This window comes from Trichosurus vulpecula, chromosome 1 (genome assembly GCF_011100635.1).
Source record: "Trichosurus vulpecula isolate mTriVul1 chromosome 1, mTriVul1.pri, whole genome shotgun sequence".
NCBI lineage: Eukaryota > Metazoa > Chordata > Mammalia > Diprotodontia > Phalangeridae > Trichosurus > Trichosurus vulpecula.
Genome location: NC_050573.1, coordinates 16,527,556 through 16,546,574, shown reverse-complemented (window position 1 = coordinate 16,546,574; position 19,019 = coordinate 16,527,556). Strand labels below are relative to the sequence as shown.

The 19,019-nt window shown below is 45.9% G+C and overlaps 1 protein-coding gene across 1 annotated transcript; it reads left to right on the top strand.

Moving 5' to 3' along the window:
* The first annotated feature begins 101 nt into the window (after nt 1–101).
* On the top strand, nt 102–16,999 carry HSCB (HscB mitochondrial iron-sulfur cluster cochaperone). The gene is made up of 6 exons (XM_036740913.1): nt 102–385; nt 1,054–1,150; nt 2,534–2,623; nt 8,071–8,215; nt 14,720–14,767; nt 16,844–16,999. The coding sequence occupies exons 1-6, from the start codon at nt 168–170 to the stop codon at nt 16,933–16,935; spliced, it is 690 nt and encodes a 229-aa protein (XP_036596808.1). The 5' UTR covers nt 102–167; the 3' UTR covers nt 16,936–16,999.
* The last annotated feature ends 2,020 nt before the right edge of the window (nt 17,000–19,019 follow it).

Genomic DNA, 19,019 nt, shown 5'->3' with positions numbered 1-19,019 from the left:
CCCCGCCCCGCCTACCTCTCGCCCCGCCCACCCCCGCCCGTCTTGAGCCAAAACTCCGCCCCCGAGCTACAGCGACCAATCAATTTGGGTGAGAGCGCAGCCCAGTCCCACTGCCCAGATCCTGCCGTGCCGTGACCGAGGCAGGGGCAGGTGCTGTCGTGGGCCAGATGTGGAGGGGCGCAGCCCGGACCCTATGCAGGGTATGGCAGGCCCCGGGGAGGCCCTGCAGCCGCGGCGACGAAGCCTCAGCGCCTCGGGGCGCCCCGAGCTGCTGGAGCTGCGGCGACCAGAGGACGCCCGCGGACGGAGATCGGCTCTTCTGTCCGACCTGCCGCGCGCTGCAACCGCCGGACCCTAAGCCAGACTTCTTCCGCCTCATGGATTGGTGAGAGTTTCCCTGTGGAGGAGGGGACTGGGAGAGGAAGGGCCGCCGGGGGGCGGGGCCTGGCCTAGGACGGGGGGCGGGGCTTGGAGCTGCTGTGGCCTCTAGGGGGCAGGGCATGGAGCCAGCGGGGCCTAACAGAAGGCGGGGCCTGGGTAGGGGGCGGATCCTGATGTGGCCTGAGCCTAAAGCAGAGGGCAGCCCGTGGAGCTGCCACCTGAGGCTTGGTGGGGTGGTGGCAGGGCCTTGTAATAGCCCCCTGTGTGCCGAGCTGCATGCTCATGCTGGGTCCGGAGGGACATGATAGGACCCCCCTCCCCCTCCAAGGGAAGCAGGTGCAGGAGAGACACGGAATGAGCCCCAAGGGAGATCTGGGGAGCCCAGGTCAGAACCTCACCCCCTCCCCAAATCTAACCTAGTAACTGTCCAAGGGGATGGAGCAGGGCCTAGGCTGGGACTGGAGCCCAGGGCCTCTGATCTCACAGGTTCCTTACATAAGCTTACCTTTGTGCTTCATTTCAATTCCACCAGCATTTATTAAGTGCCAACTGTATGCAAGACATGGTCTATGTTTGCCATAGGGCTGATTATGGCATATACAGAAATGACTCCTGAGGTGCTGTGCTCTTTGCTCCCCATTCAGTCCTGCCCTCTCCCACCTTCCTCTCCAGTGGCCAGTCCTTCACAGTCGACATCCCGAATCTGAAGCGCCGGTATCAGCAACTCCAGCGCCTGGTCCACCCTGATAACTTCAGCCAGAAGTCACAGGTAGCATGGCTGGGCTTCCTCCTTGTCCATCACTCACCTTGGGGGGCTCACAGGATCACAGCAGTTAGAGCTGGAAGGGACGTTAGGCCAGTGCCATCATTTTCCAGGTGAGGAGGCAAGCCCAGAGACAGGAAGTAATTGGCTTCCAATCACCCAACCAATCAATAGGCAAGCTGGGGTTCAAACTATGACCTCTGGCCTCACATGGGTCATCGGCTCCAGGACCCAAGTGGCTCCCAGCTGAAATCTCACCCCTTAGCAAACTTTCTCTCGGATGTTTGAAAGGGACACCCAAGAGCTTCCCCTAGGCTTAGGCTTTGGACAGTGAGGTCAGCTCATCGCTGATCACCAGTGCTCCTGCCTGCTCTCCCTGGGCACCACTATACAATAATTAAAGAGATGGAGAGCATGAGAATCAGTCTGCAGATACCCTCCTCCATCATATATCAACACTTTATCTGTGACTATAACCACTGATAAAAGATGGTATTTCCTAAAACTTAGAATCTCATACAGTGACTTACCCAGGGTTACATAGCCAGTCTGTGTCAGAGACAGGACCTGAACCCAGGACTTCGTGACAGGTATCCACCTAAGCCCTGACACTTACTATAATAATAGGCAGCCCCAAGATTGAGGCTGGGAATGGGAAAGTTTCCCTTCTCATTGTTTCAACAATCCAGCTAGCAGCTGCTGTGGGGGTGTAAAACCAACAACAACCAGCTCACAGAACACTGCAAGCCCAGGTCCTTTTCACCTGCTTTACTAAGGAAAGTAACGTTAAGGGGTTAGCAATCTTACTTTAATCCAGCATACGAATATCATTCACTTAGTTCAGGGGAAAAAGCCAGCACCCTGAACTTCAGAGCAAATACAAACAAATTACAAACATAATTTATAAACAGACCAAATACAAGTCATAGTTACCAACATCTGAATTCAGCCTGGAGCTTGACAATGGCTGGCTCAGAGTCACGCGTCACTACTGCTGCAGCTCAGAGCTCTGAAAAAAGAAAGCCAACCCCTGGTTTTATATATTTTATTTAGGGTTAAAGGTGAGTCACACATGCAACTCACCCATGTGACCTAAAATCGTCACAAAAATTCGACTTAAACCCATGTGGTCTAAAAGCCTCTGGTGTCACAAACATGTCACTCAAACCCATTTTGATTGCCAATACACTTGTCCTCTCAACAGCACAGATCCCAGAGGTCATTCCTAGTACATCTTTTGTTTTGCAGGAAGTGAGCTCCTTAAGACCAGAGATCATACCACCCACATAGGGGACCCTTATTACATGTTTATTGAATTAACTTATTTCTGAAAGTCTTAGTGCTCGCTGGGGGCCAATAACAACAGCTTCCTTCCTCTCCTGCCGACAGACTGAGAGGGACTTCTCAGAACAGCATTCTGCACAGGTGAACGAGGCCTACAAGACCCTGCTGACCCCGCTGAGCCGCGGCTTATATCTGGTGAGTTGCTGTCTAACTCAGCCCTAGGCTGCCCCTCACACGGCCCTTTTTGGGAAGGTTTTGCAAAGGGCTCTAGATCCCCATTTCACAGAATGCTCACAAAAACCGTATGAGCAAAGTCCAATGAGTGTTTATAGAGATGGGAAGGCAGAGGTAAGTTGACTGAGCCAGACCCCAGTTGCTGGGAAGCATTGGAGGCAGGATTCACCCCAGGTCTTCCTGATGCCAAGTCTAGCCCTCATTGGCCTGTGTCCCCCTGGCCCCCTCCATGGAGTGCATGATTGGTTTTCCTGCTCTGTGGCTTTGTGGATCTCCCTGACTTTCTCAGGTAGCAAAACAGTCTGTCTCTGTGTTCCTCCATTCACACACCAAATTAGAAAATGGCTGTTTGGCCTGGAAAGAAAAGCCTGGAGATGCACCTGTACCCAAATCCTCAGTGAGGAATCCCAGAGCCAGAAGGCCATTGGGAGCTGTCCAGCACTGCAGCGCACATCTGACCAACTGGATGAGGGGGCGAGCAGCCTGTGTAGGAAAGCCCCAGCAGAGGGGGTACAGCAGACACCTCTCTGGAACCATGGTTGTTGTGCGAGAGGCTTTCCCCACAGTCAGCATAAAGGCCCTTCTCATTACTTGGGCCTGTCGGCCCCATGTGTGCCCTTTTCCATTAAAGAGACCTTCAGGTTCTTAGAGACAGATGTCACATTCACCCCGGAGCACCTTAACTCTCTCCAGTGTCTTCAGACCATCACCTTGTGACCCTTCAGCAGCCTCCATGCCCTCTTTGTATGCTCTCCAGCTTATTAGCCTCCTTCCAAAAAATGTCACACCAGAGCTGTCCACTGCAGACTGCAGTTTTCTTCACTGATGCATCTCGCTGGTGACCCATGGTGATTGCTTCATGCTAAAACCTGAGGAGAGGAATCTAGGAAGATGGCGGAATAGGCCAGAAAAGTCCAAGCTCTCCAGATTTCCTCACAAACAAGACAAAACAGCACCTCAGGGTGAACGTAGAGTGGCAAGTTGACTGAGCCAAGCCTCAGATGCTGGGAATCATTGGAGGCAGGATTCGCCCCAGGTGAATTCACCCCAGAGTGGCAAAAATAAACAAGGCTTGGGGCAGAACAGTGGGACAACTGGAGAAGACCTGAGAAAAGAAAGACCCCCAAAGCCAAGTTCAGCCTGAGTGAAGTGCAGACATCTCCTGGCTGTCTCCACTGAAACAACATCCAACAAGCCCTGGGGGCAGCTGGGTTGGGAGGTATGGTCAGCCTCAGCCGCAGGAACTCTCACCCCACAGACAGTGTGGGGGGTCAGATATCTGAGTAGGGGAAGACCGAAGGAACCTCTGTTGCTGAGGGGCACCAGGCTCAGCTGTGCTACCGAGACATGGTCTTGGGCAAGAAGGAACCAGCAGGGGCCAGTGAGTGCAGAAGCAGTGAGCCAGGGACTCTGCTGCCTGTGGGCACTCACAGGAGAGCTGAGTTTTTGGTTATGGTTCCAGGCCAGAGGGGAGAACTAAATGTTATAGCTAGTGGAGACGTCTCAAGAGCATTTCCAGCATAGCGTGCATAGGGGTGCTTAACTGTGGCTTAGAGTAGGAAAGAGGAGTGCAGAGGTTGGGCCCAGAACAGTCCTCAAAAAAATAACAGTAAGAAGGACCTGAGGCCAGAGGTGCCATTGGCCACACCCCAGGAGGTGATTATAATAACAAGCTACTAAAAATAAAACAAAAATGAGCAAGCAAAGGAGAAAGAACCCAACCATAGACAGTTACCATGGGAATAGAGAGGACTGGGGTTCATCAGAGGAGGATACTGAAGCAAAAAAAGCCTTTCCTACCCCAAAGAGTAACGTCAAATGGTCACCTGCTCAAAAAAAATTCTTAGAAGAATTCAAAAAAGACTTTAAAAATCAAATCAGAGAGTTTGAGGAAAAATGTTTTTAAAAGAATAAGAACTGTCAAAGAAATCCAAGATAATGAAAAGAAAGTCAGCCAACTGGAAAAGGAGATCCAGAATCTGAAGGAACAAAACAACTCCTTGAAAACTAGAGTTGGACAAGGGGAAGCCAACAATGTTATAAGAGGCCAAGAAATAATAAAGCAAAATAAAAAGAATGAAAAATAGAAAAGAATGTGAAACATAAGAAAAACAACTGACCTGGAGAACAGATCAAAAAAAGAAAACATAAGAATAATCAGAATACCTAAAAGCTAAGATCAAAAAAAAAAAAAGAATCTTGATACAATAACACAAGAAATAATTAAAGAAAATTGCCCTAAGGTTTTAGAACGAGGGAAAAGTAGACATAGAAAAAAAATCCACCAATTACCACCCGAAAGAAATCGCAGGATGAAAACCTACGGGAATATCATAGCCAAATTCCCAAACCCCCAGGTTAAGGAGAAAATATTACAAGCACAAGAAAAAAAAAACAATTCAAATACTGTGGAACCACAATTAGAATTACACAAGACCTAGCAGCGGCTAAACTAAAAGATCATAGTTCTTGAAACCCTATATATCAAAGAGCAAAAGAATTGGAGTTGCGGCCAAAAATATCATTCCCAACAAAGTTAAATATAATCCTGAACAAAAAGAAAATAGATATTCAATGAATTGACAGACTTTCGGGATTTTGTCTCAAAAAGACCAGAACTTAATAGAAAATTTAACATACAAGATCCAGGAGAAATGTAAGGTAAACATCAAAGACCAATTACAAGGGACTCAGGAAGGACAGATTGTTTACTTTTTATCTGTGGAAATATAAACTGTATGCCTAAGATTGCCATTAATAATTGGATGGTTTGGAAGGAAGATTGGGATAGAGCTGAGTATGTATGATGTGATTCTACAAAGCAAAATGTGGGAAAAGGTAATAAAGAGTAATTATCTCGTACAGATGAGGGGCAAGAAGAACTGAGACAGAGGAACCAGGTTGGGGGAGGAGGGCTGGTAGTGCTGGAGCTCTACCTACATCAGATCTGGGTTAAAGAGAGAACAACATAAGCATTTAGGAGGATATAAGTGGCCTCTAAATTTATCAAGAAATAAGAGGGTGAGGGAACAGGATAAAACCAGGTATGTAGATATATAGGTAGGTATATAGAAGGGTATGTAGATTAACAAGAATGAGTTAAAGAAGAAAATATGTGTGTGTGTGTGTGTGTGTATAGTACACATATATATGTACACACACACATATATACACATATGTATAAAAGTCTTCTAAGTTCAGAAAGAAACAAGAGGTAAAGGAGGGATTCTTGGGGGGAGTAGGTTAAGGAATGGGAGGGAAAGGTAGCAGGTAGAAGTAAAATAAAGCAGAGGAGTGAGGAGGGGCAGGAATAGGGTGGGAGGATAGTAAGGAAAAATAGGAAGAAGGAAAATATACAAGTAATTATAGCTTAGAATGTGAATGGGATGAATTTACCCATAAATGGAAACTGATAAATCAAAAATTTGAATTCAACTATATATTGCTTTTAGGAAGTGCTATTAAAATGAGAGATATGCACAAACAAAATAAAGGTCAGGAGTAGAATTTATTATGTAAAAAAAGCAGGGGTAGTAATCATGATCTCAAACAAAGTTAAAGCTAAAATAGATTTAATCCAAAAAGAAAAATAGGGAAACTATATTATGTATCAGTCATAGTATTCAATACTGTTTTAGACTATTTAAAATAACTAGAGAGTATAAAAAACCTGAGAGTATACCTGCCAAAACAGACGCAGGAACTATATGAATATAAATACAAAATACCTTTTATACAAATAAAATTAGATCTAAATAATTGAAGTAATATTTATTGTTTATGGATAGGTAAAGCCAATATAATTTTTAAAATGACAATTTTACCTAGTTTATGTAATGCCATCGCAATTAAATTACTAAAAAATTATCTTACTAAGTTAGAAAAAATAACAACAGGGTTCATTTGGAAGAGCAGAGGGTTAGAAACTTCAAGGAAACCAGGGGGAAAAGACGTGAAGAAACCAGACTTAGTAGTAGCAGACTAATATGGTTTAAGCATGTTATAAGGTGAAAGCATTGTTGAAGTGTAAAATAGATAATTTTGATTATTTTAAATTCAAATTTTCTTGTATAAATAAAACCTATGCAGCCAGGAATAGAAGGAATGCAGAAAATTGGGGGGGGAGGGGGGGAAAACTTTCATAGTCTCTCAGAATGTGATTGGGTTAGAAAAATTGCTGTGGTGTAAGAAATGAGCTGGCTGATTTAGAAAAACATGGAAAGACTTGGACTTAGAAAGGAAGATGCTCTCTGCCTTCAGAGAAACAGATGACAAGTGAAAATAAGCATGGTATAGTCTTACGTATATGTATATGAGTGTCTATGTGTACATATGTATGTGTTTATAGATATCTATGTATATGTATGTGTGTATATTTGGGGTGGGTGGGTGTGGCTGTGGCTGTGGCTGTGTATCCGCGCTTAATTGTAGCCTTCTTGGGGGGGAAGGGGAAAAAATAAAGTAAAAAGTGCACAGCAGAGAACAAAAGAAAACCTGCAAGGAAGCAAAGAAAAGCTGGACAGCTTCGAAAACAATGTATAGTATTTATTGTATAGTTTTTTTTAAAATGGAAGTTTACTGCTTTAAATCGAATTCCCTTTTATGTTCTGCTGTGCACATGGCAATTTTTTTCTTTTCTTATTTTGTATTTAATTTTAAAATAAATTTAAAAACTTTTAAAAAATCAATAAAAACTAAAATCCCAAGGCCTTTTCTAGGTATCTAGCCAGGTCACTGCCACCTCTAACCCAAACATCACTCATTGTATTTTTCTCTTTCAAATTTCAGGCGCATGGTTTAATGTCTATGGGCCTCCATTTAGAGTCAGGAAGACCTGAGTTCACGTCCTGCCTCAGATGAGTCACTAGCTGTGTGACCCTGAGCAGGTCTTTTAACCTCTCTGGGGCCAGGTTCTTCATTCAGAGGCCTTTGGGCTCTGAATCTATGATCTGATGACCCTCTTCATCTTCTTAGATTAAGCCCAATGCTGACAGCCTCTCAAGTTTTCTTGGATGCTGACAGTCTTCCCCTGGGTTAGCTCTCTCAGTTTTGTGCCCCCTGAAGATCTGATGAGCTTGCTCTCTCTCTGCCTTCAACCAAGTCATTGATAAAAATGTTAAACGGTATGGGGCCAAGCACAGATCCCTGGGGCACTCCACTGGAGACTTGCCAAATGGGCTTTGAGACACTGCCAGAAGGGGTCATTTCCTCTGAAAAGGACACTTTGCCCCAGTTGCCTTATTAAGCAATTTCTTTTGGTTTCATAGATGCTGAGGAGAGGAGGAATCAGGCTGGATTAATGGGAATGTCGTGGATTTGAACTGCTGGGTTGAGCTCTTCAGCCTCCAGACCCCGTCCCCCATTTCTGAAGCCAGCCTATGTCTTTATTGCATCTTTGTCCCCAACAGCTGAAGCTCCAGGGCATGGAGATCTCCGAAGGTACAGACAGCCACATGGACCTGGACTTTCTTGGAGAAATCATGGAGATCAGTGAGAAGCTCAATGAAGCTCAAAGTGAGGCAGAAACCAACAAGATTGAGGCCTTCATTAGAGGTAAGAAACTCTATGTGGCATCTCCAGGGTGTGGCGCCTCTGAGGGCAGGTCAGGAAGTACCATAATAATAACTGACAATGACCTAGGGCTTCAGAGTTGGTGAAGCAGTCCACACACAGCGCCCCAGGACCCTTGCAGACACCCAGGGCAGAGGCACCCAGAGCAGAGGGACCCAGCACCTGGTCCTCCCCATCTTACAGATGAGGAAACTGAGGCACAGAGCAGCAAAGTGCCTTGCCTGGTGTTATGCAGCTAGGAAAGGAGGCAGGATATGACCCCAGCGCTGTCTCTGCTACACCCTGCTTCTCTCTCTTTTTTTTTTTTAGCAAAACACAACCATGTGTTTTTATTTTCTCTTCAGAAAGCCAGTGAGAAAAAAAAAACAGATTTAGAAGATGCTGAGCACAGTGAGTTGTATTTTCTGAATAAATAGAGAAGCTGCAGATCCCAGGTTTGTAAAGCACTGTGCATTTGTAGTTTGTGTTTGAGACACACACATACGTAGACACACAGACCACACACACACGTACACAAACACAGACATACACACAAACACTCACACAGAGACCCACACACGCATGTACACACACAGACACAGACACAAACGTGCACGCACACAGACACACACATGTATACATACACACACAGACCACACACACACACGTACACGTACACATACACACAGACACACACGTATATTTGGGGGGTTAGGCCAGAAGCCCGCCGGTACCCTTGGGGGGTGTTTAATGGAGCAGAATTTGAGCGACAGATGTGGGTCCTGATCCTAAGCCAGGCAGACCCAGGGCCCAGGAGGAGCTCAGGAGCCCAGCTCAACATGGTGTATAGGCAGAAAAGCACTCCCTGGCCAGACAGATCAGGAGATGGTTTTCTCCGAGGTTGGGTAAGGAGGTCAGACTTCTGGCCACACAAACCTTTTTGAACATGGATGTGAAGGGGAGCAGACTCTGAGCACCAGGAATTGGGGTGGGGGCTGGATCAGTGTCATGAGCTCCCAAGTGAGGAAACTGTCTACCAATGCAGGGAGGCACCTTCCAGACAACGTCTGGAGTCTCGCAGAGTTGTCTGGGCTCATCGCTTTGGCGCCACCAGACCCACAGATTATTCCACAGAAGCTTCGCTGTTGGAGGTGGTTTCCCCCTTTGGCGGCTGGGTGGCACCATAGAGAGGGCACTAGGCTTGTGGAAACAGACAGGCTCAAGTTCAGGTCTGCCCTTAGAGGCTCAATAGCTTTGTCACTACCCCTCTGTGAAATGGGGATCATAACAGCCCCTCCCTCCCAGGGCTGTTATGAGGATCAGACGAGATCATCTTGGCTAAGTGCTTTGTAAAGGCTGGGTACTCATATTGTCATTACTGTTGAAGGCTTCACTCCCTGGTTTCCCAGACCACAGAAGTGGGGCAGCCGGAGCTAGAAAGGGGAGAACACGGCTGGCAGAAGCAGGGACAGAGAGGGGGTGAGGCAGGGGAAGTGGATTCTGGTCCCTGCTTCACCATCTCTTAGCTGCCTGGCCTCGGATTCCTGATCTGTAAAGTGGGCTCATATTACCTGCCTTGGCTACCTCAGGAGCTCGTAGTTGGGGGCTCAAGCAAGATCAGATGGAAACCTCAGAGTGCTCTACAAATGCAAGGGACTGCAGCCTTTATGCTCTGCTTCCTCTTATGGGAAGGCACGGTCTCATCAAAGCATCTGCTGCAGCCTACTGCCCTGACTGTGAACCTCTCTGTTACACTTGGGGTCGCCCCTCGGGTTGACTCTCCAGAGCCTGCTGTCCTGTGATGTGAGCCAAGCCCTAGAACATCCTAGCTTGTTGTCTGTCCAGAACAAACGTGCTGAGGGACTGAGCCCATGGACAGCCCCCTCTAGGCTCTTTTAATCCTCTTGTCTCTATGGCCGACTAGGCCTGTCTCCTTGGCTCTCCCTGCAGGGGCTCTTGGCTCTTCTGCTGTCGGTACCACGTCATCCCCGGATCAGGAAGGACTCCCCATCCAAGGCCATCCCTCTTCCATTTGACCTTTGTGAAGGGCATCCATCGTGACAGGAAGTGCTTTCATCCTGCACACATTCCTTGTTTCATCTTCTCTCATTTTTTCAAATTATTTTTTTCTTTAAATTAATTTATTGGATTTTAGTTTTCAGCATTCACTTCCATAAGCTTTTGAGTTTTAAATTTTCTCTGCCTCCCTCCTCACCTACCTCCCCAAGATGGGGTGCAATCTGATATAGGCTCTACATATACATTCTTATTAAACATATTTTCACATTAGTCATCTTGTAAAGAAGAATTAGAATGAATGGGAGAAATCATGACAAAGAAAGAAAAAGAAAGAGAAAATAATATGTTTTGATCTTCATTCAGACTCTGTAGTTCTTTCTCTGCATGTGGAGAGCATTTTCTATCATGAGTCTTTTGGAATTGTCTTGGATCCTTTCATTGCTGAGAAGAGCCAAGTCTATCAAAGTTAGTCATTGTACAGTGTGGCTGTTACTGTGTACAGTGTTTTATTGTTTCTGCTCATTTCAGTTAGCATCAGTTCATATAAATCTTTCCAGATTTTTTTGAAGACCGTTCTTTCATTTATCATAGGTAATCAGCAGAGATGATTGGACCCAATAAAGGGATCTTGGTGAATTCTTAGCAAGGGCAGGCTGGGATGCATCTTACTGGATGACAGCCTCTCAGCCCATGGCTGCTCTCCCAAGTCAGGAACTTATAGATAATCCATAGAACCTGCCAGCTCCCAGGCAGCTAGGGTTCTCAGTCAGCCATGAGACCTCAGAGGAGGGACCAGACATAGAAAAGGAGGCAAAGGATAAAAGCGAGCCCAGAGGAACTGAGACTGTACAAAATGAGAGCTTACGACAAGAAAAGTGAGGACAGAAAAGGAGCCACAGGGTATTAGCAGCCAAGGCATGGGAATTCCACTGTAGAGGGATTTTGGTGTTGATGTTGTTAAGTCTAGAGTCACTTTTAAAAGGATAGAATTAGAATTACACAAGACCTAGCAGCAGAGACATTGAAGGACCACAGGTCTTGGAACACACTATATCAAAGGGCAAAAGATCTGGGGCTCCGTCCAAAAATATCATACCTTGCAAATTTAAATATTATCTTCAATGAAAAAATGGACATTTGATAAACTCTCAGACTTTCAAGACTGTTAAAAAAAAATCCTGAACTTAACAGAAGATTCAGCGTACAGGAACCAAGAGAAACATAAGGTACATACCAAAGACTGACTATCAGGGATTCATAAGGACAGACTGTTTACCTTTTATATAACACAAAATGTAAAATGTATGTCTAAGATTCTTATTAATAATTGGCAAGCTCATGAGAAAGAGGGGAGTAAACCTGACTATGATACGAATTTTAAAAGTAAAACCATTTAGAAACAGCTAAAAAGAATGACTATTTTATACAAAAGAGGTGCAAGAGGAAGAAGGGATACAAAGGATTTAGATGGGGAAGAGGGCTGGTAGTTCTGGTAACCTACTTTTACCAGGAATGGGTTTAAGAGGGAACAATACATATATATATTTGAAAGAGTATAAAAGTCTTCTAAATTTAGAAGAAATAAAATGGTAGGGGCACAGTGGGATGAGAGGACAAAGGAGGAATTTTTAGAGGGGAGAATGAGGGAATAGGTAAAAGGGGAGTATAGAAGGGGGTTAGATTTATGGGAATGGGAGGATAGGGGAGGGATCCTTGGAGGGGGTTAGGCAAGTAATAGGAGGGCAAGGTAGTCGTTAGAAGTGAAGTAGAGGAATCAAGAAGTATAGGAAGCAAGAGATATGCACAATTTTAAAAACAAAGATCAGAAGTACAGTATGTTTGGCAAAGTATATGTCTCTCTATTTATATGTATATGTGGATGTATATATCTATAGCTATAGAGAAACTTTATTGTAGCCTTTGGAGGTGGGGTGGGGGGGAGGGAAAAAAAGAACAAAGTAAAAAAGTGCACAGCAGAGAACAAAAGAAAACTTAAAAGGAAGCGAAGAAAAGCCGGACAGCTCTCAACACAACCTGTATTTATCATATAGGCCTTCTTGAAATGAAAATCTGTTGTTACACATTTTGAATCCTCTCTTACATTCTGCTATGCACACAACACGCTTTTTTTTTTCTTTCTTTGTATTTAAGTTTATGATGTGTTTCGTTCCTGTTTTTCTATTCTGTATTTGTATTCTGGCACTTGAGTCTAAAATAAAATCACATTTAAAAAAAAGAGAGAAAGGGACAGAGTGGTGTCATGGAGAGAGTCAAAGAGACCTGCATCCAAGTGCCACCTGTAACATTTACTGTGACATAGCTAGCAGGTCACTTCACCTCTAAGGTTCGGCACTCTTTAGGGTTATCCATTTTTATTATAATTTTTAATGACATTTTCTGTTCCTTACATCATCATAGTATCCCAAGTATCCGTCTCTTCCCTTCTTCCCCCCCTCCCCCCGGCTTCACAGCCACATAACACACTATTTCTTAGAGGGGGAAAAGTCACACAACTGATCGATACATTGCAGAAGTCCAAAAACCTGCACCCTGTGTGACAGCTGTGGCCCTGCCACTTCCACGAAGGGACAGGATGGGGGAGGATGATCATCTCTCTTCATTCTGGCCCCACTCGAGCTTTTTGATCTTATGACTTTGACTTCTGGCTTTTTGGTGCGTCGTCCCATTTACATTGCTGTTGTCACTGGGTGTAGTGTTTCCTTGGCTCTGCTGACTTCGCTCTTCGTCAGTTCATGAAGATCATTCCAGGCTTTTCTGTATTCATCACGGTCATCATTTTTTACAGCTCAGTCATATTCCCTTATGTTCGTATAATTTGTTTCACCATTCCCCGATCAATGGGCATCTACCTTGTTTTTAATTCTTGGCCATCTCAAAAGGGCTACTATCAGTATTTTGGATTCTATGGGGACCTTCTCACCCATGGCTTCATTAAAGTTATAAATTATAGTCAAACTGCAGCCTGCTGTGGAGGAGGCACTTCCCACCCCCATGAAGGCCACAAGCCCCCCTTGATAATACATTAAGATGCAGAAATGAGAAAGGAAGCGTGTAGGCCAAGTCACTCATCACCTTCTTTGGTGCTTTGGTTGTTGGACCATCCATAAGTTCTCCAGTCATCTGAAATCATTCCCCTCTTCAAGATAATCTTGAAAACATTGCCCTCCATGCTCTCAGAACCGCATATTGATTTTTCTTTCTGACTAGGTAAAAGAGGCCATTCTTTGCCTCATTTCTTACCTAACTTTAATCACGGAATGGGTGTTGCCTCAGACAAACTGAGAGCTGGGAAAGACATTAGCTTGAAAGGCCAAGGTCTCCCAATGCGTCTGGGGCCATCTCTAGTGCACCTGACCTGTGTCTTGCCACTGGACCCAGATGGCTCAGGAGGAGAGAGTGAAGCTGGTGACTTTGCCCTCCCTCACTTAAATCCAGCATGTCATGGCATCACCTCCATGGTGTCATGGTCCTCTTGGAGAACAAAGGACAAACCACAACAGCCTCCCTCTGGTCTGGGTTTCCTTTGCTTAGGCCTCTTCTCATCCTGCTTCTCCTTCCACGTCCTCCTCTTGAGGTCCATTAAGGCCCCCTTTGGGGCTAGGGTATTACCATCTAAAGCAGGCCTTCACAGTAGTCAGCCTGCACATCACAAGAGGCCTCCAAAAGGATTTTGGACTGCCCACAAAAAATGTAAAGGATATAAAACAGGCTTGCATAGCATACAGCTTTGGCAGGCTTCAAGCGACCCAAGGGCCATATATTGTGTAGGCCTGATCTAAATGGAGTGGTTCCATTGTCATTCATGATGAGAATAGAGTCTGCCAGACACACTGATCAATCTGTATACCATTTTCCATTTATTGGTTGTTCTCTTTCCAGTAACACCTTCCAAATATCTTTTATTATTATTGTCTGGGAAATTTGTTCATTGAAGCCTGGGGTGTTTAGAGGGATGGAGGGCAGGGCCAGGTGATTCTGCCCACCCATGAGAAGACTCTCATGTGCTAGGAAGAAAGTGTCACCAGTGTCACCCAGAAAAATGCACAGATCTAGGAAGTGTTCAGAGTGTTCTAGTGAAATCCCACCAGAAGTTGCCACCAGGCTTCCTTAAACACCTCAAGAAAGCTGTATCTTGAAGACCAAACACTGCAATGAGGCTCTGTAATGACTCATGCATCAACAGTGTCATCCTGGGAATAAGGTAGAGTTTCACAATGAACGAATTGTGCAGGCCTGCTTTAGATGGTAATACCCTAGCCCCAATGGAGGCCTTCATGGACCTCAAGAGCAGGACATGGGAAGAGTCCTCCGATGCTCCCCCACCAGCCCGGGCCCTGAGTTTCTGGTTCCACTAATACTGGCCCTACTTCCACGTTCATTGACAGCTACATAGTTCAGGTTGTGCTTATGTATACATTCATCCCAGGCCCTTATGGGAAATCTAAAACCATGTTTTTTCTCTTCCAGCTGAGGAGAAAGAATTGACTGAAGATTTGGGCAAAGCTTTCAAACAAGGTACCTTGCTTTATTCCTCCAAGTTCCTTGTCGTGGGAGTGCATCACTAGTAATGGGACTCAAGCAGTCATTCAGTAAAGTACCTAAGGACCTGGTGGGTTCCCAGCCTAGTGCTGACTAAGTACTTCAAGAGAGACAGACCAGGGAGTGTGGAGGGAGCCCTGGATTGGGAACCCAAGGCCAGAGGTCAAGTCCTGACCCCCGGCCTTAACAGCCACAGGCCATGGGCTAGTCTCTGGGCCTTCTCGCGTTTCATCCTCCTGCTTTGTCAAGTGTGGACCCAGCTTCAGAACCAGGAGGAACCTTAGAGCTCTTCTGGTCCAACTCCCTCATTTTTCAGATAGGGAAACTGAGGCCCCGAGAAAGGCCCTGGACCCACGATGCCATTGATGTGGAGTCTCACCCCAGCACCATAGATCACAACCCTTCTTTGCCTCCTCACCCTAGGCACCTCTTGCCCATGTCTTCCCACTCTGGCGAGGCTGTCTTCTGGGCCTTTTCCCAGGAGATTGGTAACAAGACATCCCTTGGGCTGCCCATCTCTTATCTTTCACTATTGCTAAGTAATGGGCACACCTCCTTTTCTGATCATCTTCTGGGTGATCAGTAATCCCATCCACACCCGTCCTCATTAGACAATCACAGCTGTTCATCTGCTCTAGCCTGCCTAGACACCATGTCTTTCCATCCCCCTCTGGGTCACCAAAGAATCACCAAATTGTGTTTCTTCAGAATACTGGTGGTATATAGTTCACAGCAACAGACTGTCAACCAGGAAAGACTTGTATGAAAAAGATGGCGTTTTGCTTCAGAAGCAAGTGGAGGTCATTGAATGCTCTGTCCAGCTTCCCAAATGGATTCCCCGATCCAGCCCACTCCCTTCTTCCAGTTAGTTTCTAGGCCAGCTCATTGTCTGTTCAAAATGTAGCCACCAGAGGACTAGCACGGTGGGCTCTTCACCTTTCTGGGGTCACAATACCTTTGGTCCTCCAGGAAGCCCATGGACCCTTCTCAGAATCTTGTTTTTAAATGCATAAAAGGAAGCCCATAGCATTACATAGGAAAGTAATGATATTGAAATGCAATTATCAAAAATATTTTTCTTCAAAACGAGCTCAGGGACTCCAGGTTGAGAAGTCCTGATGAAGACAATAGTTGCTTCATACTCTTCAGAGTCCTGGTGTCTCTCTCCAAAACCTCAGGGCTCCAGGTGACCAGCGCAGGGTCATTGGGGAGCAAAGCTGCCAGGGGGGATCCTAACTCCAGAACCTCAGACCAACAGACCTAACCACTCATTTTCAGAGAAGGACCCAGAGGCTCAGAGAATGGCCTCTGCATGATCACAGAGTAGAGGAGCCAGGATTTGAACCCAGGTCCCTGATTCCCATCCAGCACTCCCTCCACATCACCCTTTGAGTCTGGTGCTGGATACCTTTGGCCAGCCATGTGTCTGTCAGTTCTTTTGACAATTTTTTTGATCATGATGATAGGAGACGCATTAAGTAAAGCGGTCTTGCTGGCATACCAGGGAACCTCATGAGGTCTTGACACATGTATGGGAAAAGCCTTATTGGAGAAGAACATTGAGGTTGCTTTTATAGAATCAACAGAGACATAACCAGGGCAGGGCAGCTGGGACTTTGACTCAAACTCTGAATCCAAAAGGGCCAAAACCCAGCCCTCCCCCTACCAGCAGATAGGGAGGAGCCCTTCACATAGATACAACTTCTAACACTGGCTGCCCATACCTGTGTCACCTAACGCCTGTCCACTTCCCCACACACACTGCAGAGAGCCCTGGAAATTCTGAGCCACTCACGTTTCTTCCCCTGAGCCCACTAACACCCATGTCATCTCTCCAACTTCCTCTTACCTCTGAAAGGTCCCAGCCCTTTTGCCCTGAAGCTGGGGCTCGCTGAAGGACAGGAGGAGGAGACAGGTGCCTGGGCCATATGCAGACCCATAAGGGCAGAAAGGAGCTTCGGCCTGTGGTGCTGAGGCCTCCACCTGCCCAGGAACAAAGGGCTTTATAAAATGAAGCCTTTATCTCACTGTCATGTGTCTACTTAATTTCAGGTGATCTTCAGAAAGCCAAGGACTTTTTAAAAAAACTGAGATACATTGTAAATTTAGACGAAAAAATAAAACTGAAGAAGACCTCATCTTAACTGGAGATGGATGACAACTTTATACTGTGTTTCCATTAAATTCTTGTATAGATCCTTTTCTTTACGTGTTTTGGAAGATTGGGAATATGTGAGCTAAACACATATTTTGGCATAACTGCATAACACTAAAGAATATTAAAGCTGGAAGAGGCCCTAGAACAAGGGAATGTCAAAGCTGGGAGAGGCCTTAGAACAGGGAATGTCAGGGCTGGGAGGGGCCTTAGAACAGGGGATGTAAGAGCTGGGAGGGGCTAGAACAGAGAATGTCAGAGCTGGGAGGGGCCTTAGAACAGGGAATGTCAGAGCTGGGAGGGGCCTGAGAACAGGGAATGTCAGAGCTGGGAGGGGCCTTAGAACAGGGAATGTCAGGGCTGGGAGGGGCCTTAGAACAGGGGATGTAAGAGCTGGGAGGGGCTAGAACAGAGAATGTCAGGGCTAAGAAGGACCTTAGAACAGGGAAGGGAGGGGCTTAAGAACAGGGAATGGCAGAGCTGGGAGCGATCTCACAGGCCATTGAGTCCACCCTCCTCATTTTACAGAGGAGGAAACTGGGAGGGGGGCGGGGAAGACTTGCCCAATGTCCCATGGCTAGTGTCAGGCCCTCTGACTCTAGAGAGCCCGTGCCCTTTCTACCATAATAGGCTACCTCCAAATGAACTTTTTTTTAAATTGAATTAATTGTTTAAAAGTACAATGTATTTGGAGAATGCTACAGGTTAAATTAATTGTATAAACTAAATAAGCATTTAGTATGCATTCGGCACCTACTATGTGCCAGGCCACTGTGCCAAGCACAAGAGAAACAAAGAAAAGAGGAAAAAAAATCCCCCCCCCCGCCCGCCGGGTCCCCAACCTCCAGGAGTTTTACTGTCTCGTAGGAGTGACAGCATGCAAACAGCTGTGTCCATACAAAATAAACGAGGCAATTCCAGAGGGAAGGCACTAGCAATAACATCAGGCAGGCAACAGGCCTTGGAATGCTGCTAAGGGTCAGCTGGGTGGCGCAGCGGAGGGAATGCCCTCTGGCCCTGGATTTAAGAAGACCTGAATTCAAATCCAGCCTCAAATACTTCCTTGATGTGTGACCCTGGTCAAGTCACTTTACCCTGCTTGCCTTGGTTTGCTCATCTGTAAAATGAGCTAGGGAAGGAAAAGTCAAACCACTCTGGTGTCTTTACCAAGAAAACCCCAAATGGAGTCAGGACACAACTGAAAACTGAACAAACCAAGCTGCTGAGCACAGGCAACACAAACGCAAACAAAAAGACAGTCCCCGTGATCATAGATGTACAGCCTATGTCAGATTGCTTGGTGTCTTGGGGAGGGGAGGGAGGAAGTAAAATTTGGAACTCAAAATTTTACAAAAAATGCATGTTGAAAAACTGTCCTTACATGTAACTGGGGGAAAATAAAATAAAATACTATCAAATTTAAAAAAAAAAAAGACCATCCTGTCCTCAAAGAGCTTACATTCTTTTTTTTATTTTTGGAGAGGAGAAGGTAGAGAAATTGGGGTTAAGTGACTTGCCCAAGGTCACACAGCTAGTAAGTGTGTCGAGTATCTGAGGCCGAATTTGAACTCAGGTCCTCCTGACTCCATGGCCCGGGCTCTACTCACTGTGCCACCTAGCTGTCACCAAGAGCTTACATTCTAATGGAGGAAGGCCACACCCAAAAGAAAGCTGAAAGGTGGGGCATAGATGGAAAGAGGAACAGAAATGATGCATATTCTGCCTTGATTCATTTCTAAAATTGAGGCCATGAAAGGAACTCACCAATGGGAGAAGGGAGTTGGCATAGGGGAGGAATGTTCCAGGGTGAGAAGGCAGCTGAATTGTCGTGGCAAAGCCTGGAGATTCAGAGGAACACTTGGGAGGGACTGAAGGGAAATGAGTAGTGGGACCAGGGGAATGAGATGGGGAGGGAAAGCATTCCAGGAGGATGGCACAGCCAATGACAAGTCATGGAGTCTGCAGATGGAGGGTCTCATGGGCAAGTTTTTTCTGAGGATTTAAAGCAGTCACTGGAAATGGCAGTGCTTTTTGTCCAGAGCTAGACAGCAGCCCAATATCTCCCCGGACTCC